The sequence below is a fragment of the Patella vulgata genome, chromosome 3 (assembly GCF_932274485.2).
Source record: "Patella vulgata chromosome 3, xgPatVulg1.2, whole genome shotgun sequence".
NCBI classification, from domain to species: domain Eukaryota; kingdom Metazoa; phylum Mollusca; class Gastropoda; family Patellidae; genus Patella; species Patella vulgata.
In genome coordinates, this window is record NC_065881.2 from 72,978,709 (window position 1) to 72,996,911 (window position 18,203).

Here is an 18,203-nt window from a genome sequence, read left to right on the forward strand (position 1 = left end):
CACAATATTGCATCGGAACCTCCCTTGAGGACAACATACAATATACGAAATATTTTAAGTACAGGTGCATCGTTTTTGTAATCAAATGTTGATGGAGATCTTAAATCATTGATATTATATTATAAGGTCTATATTAAAACTAACGGATTAGCGTATGGCGTAAATGAATTATAAAACATTTCAAAATGTTATCGAGTCCATTGTACGATTTTAGACGGTTCCAAAATAAACTTTTATTTAATGAGAGTTATCTCCCTTTATTTGTAATGTCGGTGAAAATTAAATTGATGAAATTTTGATAATTTGTTTTCCAAATGTGACAGCATGTCAGCTTTACTAGTTGATTTAACAGTGTAAATGAAAGTATACTGTCACGTAGACAACTTTTGATTCATTCATGAACGGAGAGGAGTCGGATTTTAATCAATCCGACCAAAATGACTGGCTTGAAATCGATCCCCAAACTGAAATTATATCCGTTATATCACCTGATATCGTCGAACCTGATGTAATACCACCGAAGACAGAAAAAGATGACAAGAATAAAAATAAGAACGTAAAACTATCACCTGGTAGGTGCTTAGACTAAATTAAATCACATATGATCCATTTTGGTCAAAATATAATAATCGTTGTGTGTAGTACTTTACTTATACTTATGATTTGTTTTGGCAAACTCTGTACCATTAAATTAAAGTCAAAAATATTTTATCTATGGACTTTTTTATTAGTCAGTAGGATTAAAAAACAATTGCTAGACCTGTGTAGATGTTGGTATTGAGAAGTGACAATGCTATGGATATTGTAGTTTCTTAGATGCCTGATAAAAAGATAAAAAATTAACAGCCAAAGGCAAGGAAAGGAAATAATTAAAGATACATTATGGAAGATTAGAGAGCTGGCAGTTCTCATTATAATAGTTTAAAACTAGATGATGAAAAGGGAATGTGACCACTAGCTCTATGATTTATGTTCTATTTATTAAAGTTACATTATGGAAGATTAGATAAAGAGCTGGCAGTTATAATAGTCAAAAACTAGATGATGTAAAGCGAATGTGCTGAAAATTTCAGTCAAATTACTTCACTCTAAGCTGAGAAAATCTTACTTTAAAATCTTTGTCATTGTTAGCGCTGTCACGATAATTAAAAAAGTCTTGATTATCCAGTTTTGCATTTAATCATCAACAGACGTTGAACGGCAGATCAGATTTAAATCCAATTCAAATCGAACAGATAACATGACATCGAGAGCTGATATGATCTTTTCATGTTAATAAATGTCTAATTAATATTTCATTTAACATTTCAGGCCTAAAGAAAGACATGCAATAGGAAGATTTACCTCTTGCATAATTCATGTTTAATTATATACATGTAGGCCTATGTATTGTTTAGATTAGAACGCAAAAATATGTCTTACATATATTACATTATGTCTGGGGATTTTATTGCAGGAAGTGCAGCAAAGAGAAAGAAAATATTGCGAGCTTTGAAAGATGGTGTGGATGTATCAGAGTTGCAAAGTTTTGCAATCAATAGAGGGGGTTTATTAACTAATGAATTGAGAAAACAAGTTTGGCCAAAACAACTAGGTGTCAAATTAAATGAAATCACACCAAAACCGGGTATGTAAAATAAATGAACTATTTTTAGCGTTGATGAAAAATACTAGTAGGCCGACATATAGGATTACCTCAAGGTTAAGATTACTGGTCTCCTTGATGTAGCCAAGTCTTTAACTCAGTATCAACCAAAATCTTTGACATTGAAAACACAAATTATTTGTCAATTTAAATCAACATTGATGTTGTGATCTTACTATTCTTACAGGGAAAAGATGGACTTCTGATATCCAATAATTAAGACAAAATAAACATTTTACCATTGGTACACAAATTGTGTACCATAATGCGTTTCCGCGCCATTTGTAACCAGGGAAGAACGAGGCTCGATATATTCTACAAGTCATGTCAAACGATGACGCCATATTCTTATCTGGAGAGCATGCACAATAAATACTATCAGTATAGAGTGGAATAACCAGATGCTAGAGATTGCCATTCGATTGAAACTTCTGGCATATTTCGCCAAACATAACTGATTAGAAATTACAGTAAAACAGAAATGACTGAATGTAAATCAGTTTATATACATTCACATTACATTATTATATGCGTTGTGGCCCATTTGTGTCAATTTCTAGATCCAAAATCTTAGCAGTTTAGCTCCTTTAAGTGAAGGAGTATAGAAATGCTTGGCTATGCATTCTTTTACTCAAGATAATTCTCTTCCAACAGAAGGAGCCAGTTCGGCCAAGCAGACATTGGAGCAATCTAACGTGATGACTCGAAGATAATTCTCTTCCAATACACTTTCTATAGTACACAGATTGGCCAAAACTAATAACCTCAGAATTTTAAAGGTTTTATAGGCCTGTCAATTGTAAAATTTTAAAAGAAAAATGAATACTAAGAATTTGTAAATAGATTTACAGAAGGAGCCAACTTCGGCCAATCAGACATTGGAACAATCTAACAGCTACATTATTTAAGATACTAGTGTGTGTATCATGACATGTTTGTTGAAAAAGACTATTTATTCATTTTAGCTGAGGATGTGTTACATGGACATAGAGATTATGAGCAGGTCGTTATGGATGTTAACAGATCATTGAAAAGATTTCCACCTGGTAACTATCATTTTTAACCCACTACAGGTCAATAACTTATCAGACACTAGAAACACTAGTTTTAATCAGACTGTTCCACAGTGCCTGTTAGTGTTGTTTAATCATCATGTCATGACCAGATTGATGTCCTCAGCCTTTCCCACTGCCTGGTGTTGGTTATATACAAAAAGCAGGGGAATAAATGTTAATGTCACTGGTGATGTATGTCCCGTCGGATCATACATGTATACAGTATATAATGGACATGGGGGTTCAAATTCTGTTGTGGGCCGAGAAGAACCTTGGAATTTTTCAAGCCCAGTTTTTGCTTTTCAGGTGTAACACCTGCAGGGTTGAAAAGTAAAGTGTGCCTTGTCATTCTAATAGGACGGAAAATAAAAATTGAAGGTCCACTCCAGATTAAATTGGGGTGCAGATAAAAAAAAAACTCTTGACAGTTGGAATTTTAGGAGTAGGCAGAAATGCCTTGAATTGCACACATACATGCATGTACATGTAACAATAGAAAAATAATAACCATGTGCTAGTGTTTACAATATATTAAACGCCACACTGTGAAAGTATAGATACACATAGTTATGTATATATATTAAATACCAAATACATCTAGCAATGTTTGGAGCCACGGTGGTTTAGTGGGTAAGACACTGGCTCGGTAGCCTGGAGGTCGTGGGTTCATTCCCGGACTTGGCCACGAAAGTTCATCATGATTTTCCAGCGTAGTTTCCCCTTGTCAGTGGAGCAGGACGGAGGGCCTGACAAAGACAGCTGTCTAGTCGTTCAAATGGGACGAAAAACCGAGGTCCTGTGTATACATTGGCATGCACATAAAAGATCCATTGTAGTTGAAATTCGATATAAATGTAGGCCTAAGCGCCGCTGTCCAGGCAAAATTTTTCTCATGGCACACTGTATGGCGTATGCCGTCTTCATTAGCCCAGTCGGAGCAGAACAGTAGGATGTTAAACCCCATTTCAATTCATTTCTTATTTTTGTTATTTTATTTAAAGGTATGGATGATGATGAAAGATTTGCTCTACAAGATATACTTGTCGATGTTATTATGAGGGTTTTAGTCAATAATTCAGAACTTCATTATTATCAGGTAAAAAATATAATATGAAAACTGTTCACCTGAACCAATGTAATCAGAATTTTTCTGGATTTTTCTATGGTCTTCCACCTTGGTGGAAGCTAGAATCAGAAAAACTATATTTGACCTATAATAGACAGCCAAAAAAGTCTGGAAATAAGACACCTGTCACACACAATATCAGGCACAATTCCAATCGGATTAAAATACAGATCTATATTTCGTTTCGTTTTTTTATACTTTCGATGGCCTACACTACATGAAGATCTGATCACTTGTACTTGGAGGTTGTGCCAGGGGTCATATGAGTGGCTTTTAGCCCTATGATGTCAGACATTTGATTAATCAGTCAGCATTGACGTTTCTAGGGGTTTACCCACAGTTCCGTGCAAAGCAAGCCAAGAACTCGCTGTAACAGACCTTTTCATTGGCTAATTCCTCACATCAACTAGAACGCCAGTTATATAACATCTCTTCCAGATCCTAGTGTTGTGAAGACAAGTAAAACAAAATTTTGAACTATAAAAATCGAAACGAAATAGGATCTGTGTTTTAATCAGATTGGCACAATTCTATTTGTCTTTTACATGTATGTGTGTCCGACACAAAGTTTACAATTAAATCCTGATTTCCAAGTCTGAATATATGTGAACATTTTGTCAGGTTTAACTAACACCGTATTTCCATGAAATTTTGTTGGATTATTCAGTGAACCAGTGAAAGTGTGCACATATAAATCCAGTACTTAGAGAACTTCACTGGCTCCCAGTGGAGGCCCGTGTGAAATTTAAAATCCTATCAATCACATATCAGTGTTTACACCAAACCGCACCAAGTTATCTATCGGAACTTGTCTCAAGATATCATCCTAGTCAAACACTACGATCGGCTAACTAAAACTTAGCTTGTGTCCCAAAAGTCAAATTAAGATTATTTGGACAGCGATCTTTCCAGTATAACTCAGCAACATTTTGGAATAAACTACCATCAGAAGTTAAAGATGCACTGACACTATTGCAATTCAAGAGTTTATTAAAAACACACCAGTTTAAAGAATACTATGAGACATAAAATTGTTAGAGCACATAAACCATAATGTCATCAGAATTTTTGTAGCACTATGAGCATATACTTAGTGTATGGAGTTTAGCGCGTTAAAAATGCACTATATTATTATTATTATTATCAGGGTTTTCATGATATTTGTGTAACATTCCTACTGGTTGTTGATGAGGATGTTGCCTTTGCCATTGTTGAAAAACTGTCCCAAAAACATTTACGGTATGTGCAAGAATTTCTTTTTAATTAATGTAATATTTTGATTAATTTTTGCCAAACTCTGATTGGGTTTTAGAATTCCTATAGTTCAGCACAAAACAAATACCAATACAGGTAGTTTGATTGGTCAATAAGTTCAAATGATCTGAACACTGTTAACAAAGAAAATATGTCTAATGTTACAGTTGCAATTTCATATTTTTAAGTTATATTTTTAAAATGTATTAAAATAAAGCCTTAAAATAGATGGTATCGATAAACAGTCCTACCTTGTTAAAGAATAATCCTATTAATCCTATAATTCACTATTACCAGTTGAGAAATTGGCAAAATTAATATTTTCAACTTCAAATTCAAACGTTTGAAGATAGCTATTCCATGGGGGGGAATAGAAAAACAAGGGAGGTAATTGTGTTATAATTTCCGGGGTCAAGGATTTATAAGTAGGAGAATGATACCTATGATCGTATAATAGTAAGTTGACAACCTATTGAGCAAAAGACATAGAAATAATTGTGTTTTGACTTTCTTAGAAAATATGAAATTCTCTCTTTAATGCAGTACAGCATAAAAAATTTACTTTAACATACTTTTTGGTGTTATATATAGTTAGGGACATTTAGGATTTTGAAATACATACTAGTGTTTTACAGATTATTGCATATTTTATTTCAGGGATTTTATGGATGTTGATATGGACCGGACCAAACATATGTTAAACTATTTATATCCTATTATTGATAAAGCTAGTCCCCAACTATGTGAATATATGGAGAGGTTAGTTTATTTCTGATATCAAGTCTATTATTGATAAAGCTAGGCCCCAACTATGTGAATATATGGAGAGGTTAGTTTATTAATTGCTTAAAATACAAACAACGTTTATACATGGTATCAAGTCTTAATATTTATTACTCTCGTAAAAATATCATTTGAAAATGATATGAATCTGCTTATCATTTGCATTAATGAATGGGAAGTTTCAAAATTTATTGATTTTCAAATTTGATCGTTATGTTACAAAAGTCGTAATGATTCGGCACCGTATTATTTATGTGGTCTTTTACAACTTAGCTGCCCATCTAAACAACTAAGGTCTTTATCATATGGGTTACTGATTCTTCAACCAGAGGCAACAACTGTGTTCATTCGGTGAACACACTTCTGTAACACTACAGATAACAGAAGATCAGCATAATGATAGACATAATTTGGGAGGAGCTCTATTCAAATTCTGACTTACTGTCAGTAAAATCCTGGTTATGTAGCATCCGACAAATAGGGAAAATGGATAAGAGTCATCATAATATATGGTATTGTTTATTTATCAGATTATGGTATCTGTAATTGCACTGTGTATTTCCTTTGAAGTCATTACCAGGTCATGGTATGATGCACTAACCACTGCATTCCCTTTGAAGTCCTGCCGAGTGTTGTACACAGATCATGTGTAGCTTGTAAAGGACATATTGAATTAATTACGTGTTAATTACAACACAGACAGTCGTGACTTAAGAGAAATACATACAAAGTTGAAAGGTCAATATCATATATATTATCAGGGGGGTTGGATGGCTGAATGGTTAGCGCGCGCGCGCTGTATCATAAAGTCTGTCATTGAGTCGACTGGCGTGTTTCGAATCCCCGGTTGTACGTGACAAGGAGTAGGGTCGCCTGTCCAACCTCCTGGGTTTTCTCCGGGTCCTCCGGTTTCCTCCCACTGCTAAAGCCCCTATGCGCAAGCGAATTATTGAAATAAAATTAAAAAACCATATGTTAGTCCCGAAATGACCTAGTTTATGTTGAGTGGACGTTAAACCCCATTTCTCTCTCTCTCTCATATATATTATTAAAAAGGAGCTGGAGGTCAATAAGTTCAATTTGATAAAAGTTATAGATCACTTTGTTAAACTTTTTCTATTAAGGCTTGTTTTTATAGAATAAACTTCCAACTTTTATCAAAGTGGTACACAGAATTGCTTTAAAAATTCTGTCTTCTGTAGCCCGTTTGGTGTAGAAAAGTAGGAAGTTAAACACTGTATCAATTCAGTTCTCTATTTAAAGGAGGCAAGTCTTTAACCCAATATCATCCACAGTCTTTGACATTGCAAACACGACTTGTTGATCAGTTAAAACCAACTTTGATGTTGTTATCTTACCATGAATAGATGGGCTTATCATATCCAATATTTAAAACAAAATGAAAATTTTAAAATTGGCATACGAATCGCGTGCCAGAATGCTTTCAAACGACCATTTTTAATGAAGTGACTCGATAAACGAGGCTAAATATATCCCATGGTAGAGTACTACCGGTGTAGACTGAAATAACCAGGTGCCATTGCAAAGACTGCCATTCAATTTGGAGGAACATAACTGACTAGAAATTACAGTAAAAACAGAAACAATTGAATGTAATTCAGTTTATATACATTCATATTACAAACTATGTGCGTTGCGACCCATTGTGTCCATTTCTAGGTGCCAAAGAACAGAGAGTTAGCTCCTTTAAATTATGTCTATAAACCCATTCATTTTTATCTTGTATTAATAATTTTATTCCCCAATAAATATTATCTTTAAATTAATTTATTCAGTTTATATATATAAATATGTATGTCACTCTGTTGTGAAGCATGTGCTATGTAAGTCTTTAATAGTACAGTAGAATCTGCATTAAGCAGCCACCAATGGGAATTTTCACGACTGACCGCTTAACGGGAGTGGCCTCTTAATAAAATCTTGGTGCTTTTTGTGCTGACATAAATTAAATATTCAGCTTGGATGCATTTGAAGCGAATATCAATACTTGCATCGGTAAATTTGACCGTCACTGAATCTTGCGCCAAATGAAATTTCTTTACTCAAGTCTCCGACATAACTTCTGTAAACTTGTCATTTTGTACCAACCTTCGATACTACTGTCTACCATTGTGATGCATTTGATAATATTTATCCATTTTTGTGAAGAAAATCGATGAATTAATTTTATTTTATCAAAAAAGCACATGAACAAAAAACCATCACTGATTTTATCACCTATTTACAGGGGTGTAACACTGTATGTAATATTATAGGAGGCGCTAAAACGTCTGTTTAACAACAAAGTAGCAATGGAAAAGAGATACTAGATGATCGTGACAAAACTTGGTACTTTTATTTTATTCAATCAGTATCAAATAATGTGTCATTACGCGTGAAAACAATGATCAGGTTAGTCGTTTAATAAAACAAAAGATTAATTAACAGATAATCCCGGGTTGATTGTTATTTTTACGTTTCTTTTCACCTGATCAGTGGGGGTCCAGTTAATTAACTACTATTCACGGGATTAGCGGGGGTGTTACAAAGAACAACAAGATGATATCATTCAACAATGGCCGTTGAATGGGCGATGTTTTGTTGAATTTATTAGTAAAATAGTGACCGCTGGCTGCATAAGAGGAGTGACCGTTGAATAAAGAGATGAAACAATAGAATTTTTACGGGGGGAATTTATCGTGGCCGCTTACAAGGAGATGTCGCTGAATAGCAGTGGCTGCTCATACAGATTCTACTGTAATATATACATTTCCTAATTTAGGCTTATTACAACTTCCTAAATTAAAGAAATGTTTTATAAATTATTTTTATTTTTAGAGCTGAAACTGGTACAATATTCTGCCTCAGTTGGTTGATTACATGGTATGGACATGTTTTAAATGATATAAAACATATTGTTCGACTTTACGACTTTTTTATTGCCTGCCATCAACTGATGCCGATATATTTAGCCGCAGCTGTGAGTATCATAAACTGTAATACATTTGGATAATTTAAATTTAATTCAATATTAGACCAAATAAGGTATAAATTATCATAAATTTAAAATATATAATATTAGACCAAACTACAAGTAATTTACCATCAATTTTGAAATAAATCATATTAGACCACACAACGTATAAATTACCATCAATTTAAAATATATAACATTAGACGACACTTTATATATAGATAATATTAGACCACACTTTGTATAGATAATATTAGACTACAATTTGTATATAGACAATATTAGACTACAATTTGTATATAGATAATATTAGACCACAATTTGTATATAGATAATATTAAACCACACTTTGTATAATATTAGACCACAATATTATATAGATAATACTGGACCTCAATTTGTATATAGATAATAGTAGACCACATTTTGTATATAGGTGAAATGAAATGAAATGGGGTTTAACGTCCTACTGTTCTGCTCCTAACCTGGGCTAATGAAGACGGGCATACGCCATACAGTGTGCTATGAGGGAAATTTTGCCCGGGCAGCGGCGCTACAGCCTACTCTTATATCGAATTCCAACTGCCAAGGGATCTTTTATGTGCAGGCCAATGTGTACGGTACGCGGGACCTCGGTTTTTCGTCCCATCCGAACGACTAGACAGCTGTCCTTGTCAGGCCCTCGATCCTGCATCACTGACAAGGGGAAACCACGTCGGAAAATCTGGATGAACTTTCTCGGCAAATGCAGGGATCGAACACCCGACCTCCAGGCTAGCGAGCCAGCGTCTTACCCACTTAGCCACGTGATCCCCTTCTATATAGGTAATATTAAACCACACTTTGTATAATATTAGACCACACTTTCATATTGTACCATTATTTTGAAATATATTAGACCATACAATGTATAAATTAAAAATTGGATTTAAGATAGATAATATTTATTAGACCACACTATATATAATTTTCAATTCATCATAATTTGGAAATACTGAACAGAATTGAACCATTTATGGACTGATAAATCTTTGTAAAGATTCAACAGTATTGTAGTTTAGATGGGGTTAAACATTCCTGAATGATGATCAGATACTTTAACCCTTTAGCAGTAAGGCTGCCCTAACTAGGACTCCTTAGACCACCAACCCGTAAAGTGCACAGTTGTCGCACATGCACAAGCTAGTAATTGGTCCTAAAGCTTTTCACATATCTTCAGCAGTTTGAGGCAGTCGAATGAACAGCTGTTTTGGTATATCCAGGGTAGTCAAAATTTAGATGTACTAAGTGCAAAAGTTTAATGAACAATAGCCTACTACTATTTATATTTGTCCCCCGCCTTTCGAAGAAAGCAGGGGACTATTAAAATGGGTCTGTCTGTCTGTCTGTCTGTCTGTCTGTCTGTCTGTCTGTCTGTCTGTCTGTCTGTCTGTCTGTCTGTCTGTCTGTCTGTCTGTCTGTCTGTCTGTCTGTCTGTCTGTCTGTCTGTCTGTCCGTCCGTCCGTCCGTCCGTCCGTCCGTCCGTCCGTCCGTCCGTCCGTCGGTCCGCTCGTCCGTCCGTCCGTCCGTCCGTCCGTCCGTCTGTCCGTCACACTTTTTGGGACACAATAACTCTCTTCCTAATTGAGCTAGAATGTTCAAACTTGGTGTATGTGTTTATTAGGTCAATGCCTTGATGGAGTTCGAAGATGAGCATTTTCCGCTTAGGGTAAGCAGAGATAAGCAATTTGATTGGTTGATGCTTTGGGACACGATAACTCTCTTCCTAATTGGGCTAGAATGTTCAAACTTGGTGTATGTGTTGATTAGGTCAATGCCTTGATGGAGTTCGAAGATGAGCATTTTCCGCTTAGGGTAAGCAGAGATAAGCAATTTGATTGGTTGATGCTTTGGGACACGATAACTTTTAATTGAGCTAGAATGTTCAAACTTGGTGTATGTGTTTATTAGGTCAATGCCTTGATGGAGTTCGAAGATGAGCATTTTCCGCTTAGGGTAAGCAGAGATAAGCAATTTGATTGGTTGATACTTTGGGGCACGATAACTCTCTTCCTAATTGAGCTAGAATGTTCAAACTTGGTGTATGTGTTGATTAGGTCAATGCCTTGATGGAGTTCGAAGATGAGCATTTTCCGCCTAGGGTAAGCAGAGATAAGCAATTTGATTGGTTGATGCTTTGGGACACGATAACTTTAGTTCTAATTAAGTGAGATTGATGAAACTTGGTGTATAGATTTATTATATGAATACCTTAACTAAGTTCGATAATGAACATTTTTTGCTGAGGGTAAGCAGAGTGATAAGCAATTTGATTGGTAGAAACTTTGGAACACAATAACTCTCCTTCTAATTGAGGTAGAATGTTCAAACTTGGCATAGGTGTCTATTAGGTGAATGTTTAAACTTGATGTATATGTAGATGTTCATTAGGTGAATGTCTTGACTGAGTTCAATAATTAACATTTCGAGCTGAAGCTAAGCAGAGCTAATCGATTTCATTTGTCGATGGTTTGGGACAAGATAATCTTGATTCTATCTGATAGAGAGTGATGAAACTTAGTGAAAAAAATAAATGTGCGATTAATTAATATGTGTCATCTATTTATTTTGCAATTTCGGCGGGGGACATCAGCCTCACTGTTGGCTTGTTCAGATTGTGTTACATGTATATAGACAAGATGATATTTTAGCCTCCTATTATTTATATTTTAGATTGTGTTATATAGACAAGATGAGATTTTATATTTTTAGCCTCCTATTATTTATATTTTAGATTGTGTTATATAGACAAGATGAGATTTTATATTTTTAGCCTCCTATTATTTATATTTTAGATTGTGTTATATAGACAAGATGAGATTTTAGAAACAGAATGTGAGATGTGTTTTATTCATAGTTTATTATCACGTATACCAGATAATCTACCTTTTGAACAGTTAATTAGCAAAGCTGGTGACCTATATTTACAGTTTCCACCTGAAGATCTCGCTTCAGAGGCTGAATTTAGAAGGTACACTTTGGTATTTTTGTTAGAAGAGAGGGATAAAAAAATGGGGATTAACGTCCACTTGACATAAACTAGGTCATTTTGGGACTAACACTGTGCAATTTTATTTCAATAATTCAATTTTACATGTGTGTGTGAAAAAATCTGATTAAAATACAGATCTATATTTCATTTCGTTTTTTATACTTGCAATGGCCTCCACTACATGAAGATCTGACCAGTTGTAGTGGAAGGTCATGTCAGGGGTCATAAGAGCAGCTTTTGTCCTATGACTTGAGATATTTGATTAGCCAGTCAGCGTTGATGTTTTTAGTGGGAAACCCACAGTGAGTACCATGCACCACATTCTAAGAACTCACCCTAACAGACTATTTCATTGACTAATCCCTCACATCAACCAGAACACGGGATATATAACAATTCTTCCAGACCCTAGTGTAGTAAAGACTAGTAAAACAAGATTTTGAACTATAAAAAACGAAAAGATATAGGATCTGTGTTTTAATCGGATTTTGTGTGAAATAGCTTTATTTAACGTCCGCTTCCAATGAAGTGATATCGCCGACAGCTTGCATGTACATTATAGGGGTCTTAGCTAAGGGAGGAAACAGTAGGACCTTAAGATAACTCACAAGGTTGGGCAGGCTACCCCACTCCTTGTCATGTTCTGGCTTAAGATTGAAACCACACCACTTGACTCAATGACAGACCTTATGATCTAAATTCACAACTGAGCACGTCCATGATCTACTCATTTTTATGTGAATACCTTAATATGCTGAAACACATCCTCCATTTTATTTTATTTTAGTCAAGAAAATGACAACAGAGCCAAAAGACAACGTGCCAATGGAGTAGCGAAACTACACCGGTGGAGTTGGAGGAACAATATTAGATGGGTGTCGACACATATGCCTAATTATGGTCGACGTCATTATTTGTTGACGACTGCTGTAGCTGCCGTTGTTACTGCTGCTCTGTGTTATTCTACGACAGATTGGGGATGGATTGAGTGGAGTTGGTTTTAGTCAGGAAGGATTGTTGGCCAGTAGTTTTGGTGTTGGGTGATATATATGTTACAAATGACATTATCAAGTTAAAAATGACCATTGTTAGACCTATTTGACTTGGGCCAGAAATAAAAGTGTTAATATAATGAGATTTTATTTGGCAACTTTTGTTGAGATATGTTTATTGAAAATATCAGGTTCATATAGAAGAAGCCATTGTGGGAGGAGATATAACTGATTATGTCAATACAGTAAGCCAAATATGAAACTAAATTTAGTTAACAAGCCGACTTTTGTTTAATTTTTCAAAACAAAAAATGTGTTGTGATTCACCTTCTCACGGTTTGGTTATCGAATCGTGAGATGCTGAATCAATGTATCACGTTTCTTTTTTTTTTGTCACTTCAGTTACCTGTCAGTCTTAATTATACATGTCACACATTATCCATAGGTACGAAATGAAATGAAATGGGGTTTAACGTCCTACTGTTCTGCTCCTAACCAGGGCTAATGAAGACGGGCATACGCCATACAGTGTGCTATGAGGGAAATTTTGCCCGGGCAGCGGCACTACGGCCTACTCTTATATCGAATTCCAACTGCCAAGGGATCTTTTACGTGCACGCCAATGTGTACACAGGACCTCGGTTTTTCGTCCCATCCGAACGACTAGACAGCTTTCCTTGTATCCATAGGTACACAAACACACTTAAATTGTTTTGTTCCTTATATTGACCCACATCAATAGTGTGATATAAAACAGTCTATTTATTTCTTCTACATCGCAGGACCAAAAATATCAATCATTCATTTATCCTGTTGTTTTCATGGTAATTATTGACCTGGTTATGAATCGTGATACGAATCGTATTGAGGCACCTGAGTCACATTACATATCGTATTGTGACTGCAGTGGCAATACCCAACACTAAAACTTAATTACTTTTAATTTCTTTAGTTAATGTGACAATGTCTCTTGGGGATGGATACTATCCTGAAATATCTCTTGGAGACGGACACCATCCTGATTGTCAAAATAAAATCTCTTATATAAAAAAAAAGATTGTTACCCAAAATGCAATTTCTTGAATTCTGTTTGGTTGAAAAGTGTCAAATGAGAATAAATCCAAGTATCCTCAAATTCTAAACAGATGTTTTTATCTGCTAATTGAAGCTGTAGTTTAGGGCTGGGTAAAATCTCTTAATGACCAGGAGGGCACCAGGTTGGGATTTTATCAATCTGATTAAAATACAGATCTATATTTCGTTTTATTTTTTTATATTTTCGATGGCCTACACTACATGAAACTCTGACAAGCTGTAGCGATAGGTCACGTCAGAGGTCATACGAGCGACATTTGGACCTATGACGTAAGAAATATGATTAATCAATCAGCCAGCATTGATGTTACTAGTGGATTACCCACAGTTCTGTGCAATACACGCCTAAAGCTCCCCGACGCCGTAACAGACCGTTTCATTGGATAATTCCTCACACCATTCAGAATACGTCAATGATAACAACTCTTCCAGATCCTAGTGTAGTAAAGACAAGTAAAACGAAATTTTGAACTATAAAAAACGAAACGAAATAGGATCTGTGTTTTAATCAGGTTGGGATTTTATTTGACACTATCTTACTACATACATGTAACTATGATAGTCCCTTCATGTGGGTTAGATCTATTTCATAAGGCCAATTTCAACTTTGGTCAAAGGTCACAAGATGTAAATAGGGCTAGAGCTAATCTCAACCCTAACCTGCACCTAGCCCTAACGCTAACCTACAATCTACACAACAATCACGTGCCCTAACCTTATTTACCTCTCAGCGACCTTGACAAAATCTTGAGTTGGCCTTAACAAATAGATCTAGCCCTATTCATGGTTTTAGGTATATACAAGTATATCACATATCAACATATAATAAGCACATGTTTAGTTTAATTTATTAACATCCTCAAAGGATAAAAACTATAAAATATATTTTCTGACAAAATTTAATAGTGCTCACATCGTATGCTGATTTTATTATTCGAATACTAATTGAAATGATCAATTTTTAGGCCATTTTTGCTGTATCTTCAGATTTCTAGAATTCAATATATATTTATGTTATCTGTTTATTTTGGGATATTGGATGATTTCCTTCAATTAATATTCGTAAATATATCACAGCAGACAAAAAACAGACCAAATCCCTTTAGTTTTAATTGAAACTGAATACTAAAAACTCACTCCAAATAGCCTAGAAAAACTAGGTGAATTTGGAAATTTTAATATTTTTGTGAGTTCTAACATTTAAGTTTTGAAACAGTGTTTTGTAATGCCAACAATTTTTTATGAAATAGGATGATATTAATAGTTGATTGTTGCAAGAAATTGAAAGTTTAGATAAATACAGAATGTAATTTTAAACTTATGTGTAATATGTAATAGTATCTAGTCCATTCATTATAATACACTATTTTATATCATATTTTAATTTGATTTCTCTAGAATCTAAATTATCGAATTTATCCTAAATGTACTCCTAATTTCTTCAATAGTAAATGCATGAAATAAGACATTCATTCATTCATTTTTTTGTGGCCATTATTTCATTCACTTTCATGAATAATTAATGAAGTGGGGTTAAGGTGGTTTGATTGGCTTGTATGATCTACTATAATACTATAATCTTTATCTTAATCTTTAAAGATGGTGTTTGGCTGGTAGAATGTTAAAATATGTAAACAAATGAAATTTTATTAGCCATGAGAGATTTCCATTAATCTTTAAAGATGGTGTTTGGCTGGTACAATGTTAAGATATGTAAACAAATGAAATTTTATTAACAATGAGAGATTTCCATTAATCTATTCACATTTCTTATAAACACACTGGTTTCATCACTGTACATTTAATTGTCTAATTAATTTGATTATTGTATTAACCAAATATTTTACCTTTTATCCATGTCTTCCTACATTAGGCCATACATAAAAAATATTCTGGTTCTTACTCCATCCAAAAAATCTGATGTGGGAGGGAGGTTTTTACTGTTGTGTTTTTATTTGTCAAAGAATCACTACTGGGCTAAATCACTTCTTTTAAACATTGCATTTCAAGGCTAGCTCATCATGTTTTTTATAGGGATAATGATCCAGTAACATTTATCACGGTTGCACAATTGATAAATAAGCCTATGGCACATTTCTGGATCCTTTCAAATTTTCTATAGAGTAACCTCCTGTGACCAAGGAAAATATTAAACAGGCATTATGTAAGAGCTAAAAATGCCTATTACAGGTCTTACTTTGGGTGTTAAATGTTATATAAATTATTGATTAGACGTTAATTAACTTATCCAGACCATAATCAACTCTTATTGTCATCGGATGGCCCCGATTTTATGTATATTAGAACGGTTCGGCCATTTATTGATTTAATTTAAAAATGGAAAAGCAAGGCTAAGACTTGAATGACCAGTACGGAGGTTACAATCAATGCACACATCTTGTCAAAACTACAAGCATTGATAACTTCGCTCAAAATAAAGTAATTGAATGAAATTTTCAATATATTCATTTTGCATTATCATTATCTATTTTTGAAATATTATAGCAAAAACGGTCATCTCTTTATCTAAATCTTACATAATGCATCTTTACCTAGACCATTTTTATTTTTTAAAATAAAAACATGTCTTGCAACCTTTTTCAAGTGATACAGGATTGAGAACCAGAATATATTTTTTATATGGCCTTATATAGTCATTTTATTTAAAGCAGCTGATTGTTATTTGAAGGATTTTGGATCCCGCGCAAACTATAATAAGTTGAATCTCTAGAAGAAATATCAGTAGAAAAATGGTTCAATTCCATTCCGTATTTACAAAGTTATGATAAATTGAAAATATTCCAATATTCATCATGTTGATATTAACAAGCACAATTAGGATCATCAACTTTAACTACTGAGAAAAGATACTTAGCTTGGTTCAAACAATAAAGCAAAGTTATGATGAATTGAAAATTTTCCAATAATCGTCATATTGATATTAACAAGCACAATTAGGATCATCAACTTTAACTACTGAGAAAAAAATACTCATGTTGGTTCAAACAAGGATTTCAAACAATAAAGCAAAGTTATGATGAATTGAAAATTTTCCAATATTCGTCATATTGATATTAACAAGCACAATCGGGATCATCAACTTTAACTACTGAGACAAAATACTTGGTTCACACAAGGATTTGAAACAATAAAACAAAGTATAATAATAAAGTTACTGACTTCCATAATCTATTTAAAATGAGAATACATATATATCGATAACTTATTTCTTCATATTTTTCTTGTTAATTAACTGGCAGGTCCAGTAGACTACTTTCTTTTACAATTAAGATAACAATATTTAGAATGTGTACTTAAATAAAAAGATGGTTTTGATGGCCTGGGCCCTGTTTCTCGAAATCTTAACTAAAGATAAAATCCAAACTTTAATAGATACTTCAATTTTGATTGGCTAAGCACTAAAATCAATCTAATATTGTCCAATCAAATTACTAAAATTTGAATTTTATCTAAGTTAAAATTTCGTGAAACAGGCCCCTGTTGTTTAATAAAAATGTATTTTGAAGCTATTATTTTATTCAGACGTACTGCTGGTATATAGAATAGATTACTCCTAACCTTTCTTAACTAAATTATGTATTATGATTGTAAGTCTGATGTCTTTAATTAGTATGGCATGATTCAACAATCTGGCAGGGACATTTCAACAACAAACGAAGTATGAAATGAAATGTGGTTTAATGTCCTACTGTTCTTCTCTGACTGGGCTAATAAAGACAGACGATCTATAAAAAAAATACATGTATTTTAGTCAGCTACTAAAAAAAGTATAATTCAAAACTCTGGGTTTTTTGTCTAAATTATGGCTCTGACGTCTTTTAATTGAAAGGCAAGTTTCAAAATTCTTTCAAGGACAACTCTCTTTTCAAAAAATTGAGTCCAATTTGTTTTAAAAATACATGTACTTTAGTCTAATTCCTACTAAATGTAATTTAAAATTCTTTTCTTAACATATTTCTTCACATCTATGACATTGTAAATACATGTAGATTATTCCATGAATAATTCAAAGATATGTAGATAAGTGTTAAATATTTTGTTGAAATAAAAAAAAAAATGTGATTTGTTCATTTACCCACCTTTGTTATTAGACTGGTTTCGACTTTGTGGAATTACAAGTAATGCCTTGGTACTGTACTGTAAAAGGTTTTTGTCTTTTCTTCGGAGGGAATATAAATCTTTGGATGGATTTTCTATAATGATTGCTAAATCAAATGAGTCACTTAA

At 33.9% G+C, this 18,203-nt stretch overlaps 1 protein-coding gene across 1 annotated transcript; it reads left to right on the plus strand.

Moving 5' to 3' along the window:
• Nucleotides 1–256: 256 nt before the first annotated feature.
• LOC126815246 (TBC1 domain family member 20) lies at nt 257–18,045 on the plus strand. The gene is made up of 10 exons (XM_050540807.2): nt 257–572; nt 1,457–1,627; nt 2,611–2,691; nt 3,702–3,796; nt 4,974–5,065; nt 5,738–5,839; nt 8,702–8,843; nt 11,672–11,847; nt 12,656–13,305; nt 13,550–18,045. Exons 1-9 carry the CDS (start codon nt 398–400, stop codon nt 12,870–12,872), a joined length of 1,251 nt encoding a protein of 416 aa, XP_050396764.1. The 5' UTR covers nt 257–397; the 3' UTR covers nt 12,873–13,305; nt 13,550–18,045.
• The last annotated feature ends 158 nt before the right edge of the window (nt 18,046–18,203 follow it).

Bases quoted from the DNA above. Each gene is read 5' to 3' on its own strand.
- LOC126815246 (XM_050540807.2), top strand. From the start codon at position 398: ATGAACGGAGAGGAGTCGGATTTTAATCAATCCGACCAAAATGACTGG. The intron at 573-1,456 runs GTAGGTGCTTAG...ATTTTATTGCAG, and splicing joins GAACGTAAAACTATCACCTG to GAAGTGCAGCAAAGAGAAAG. The intron at 8,844-11,671 runs GTGAGTATCATA...TTTATATTTTAG, and splicing joins CGATATATTTAGCCGCAGCT to ATTGTGTTATATAGACAAGA.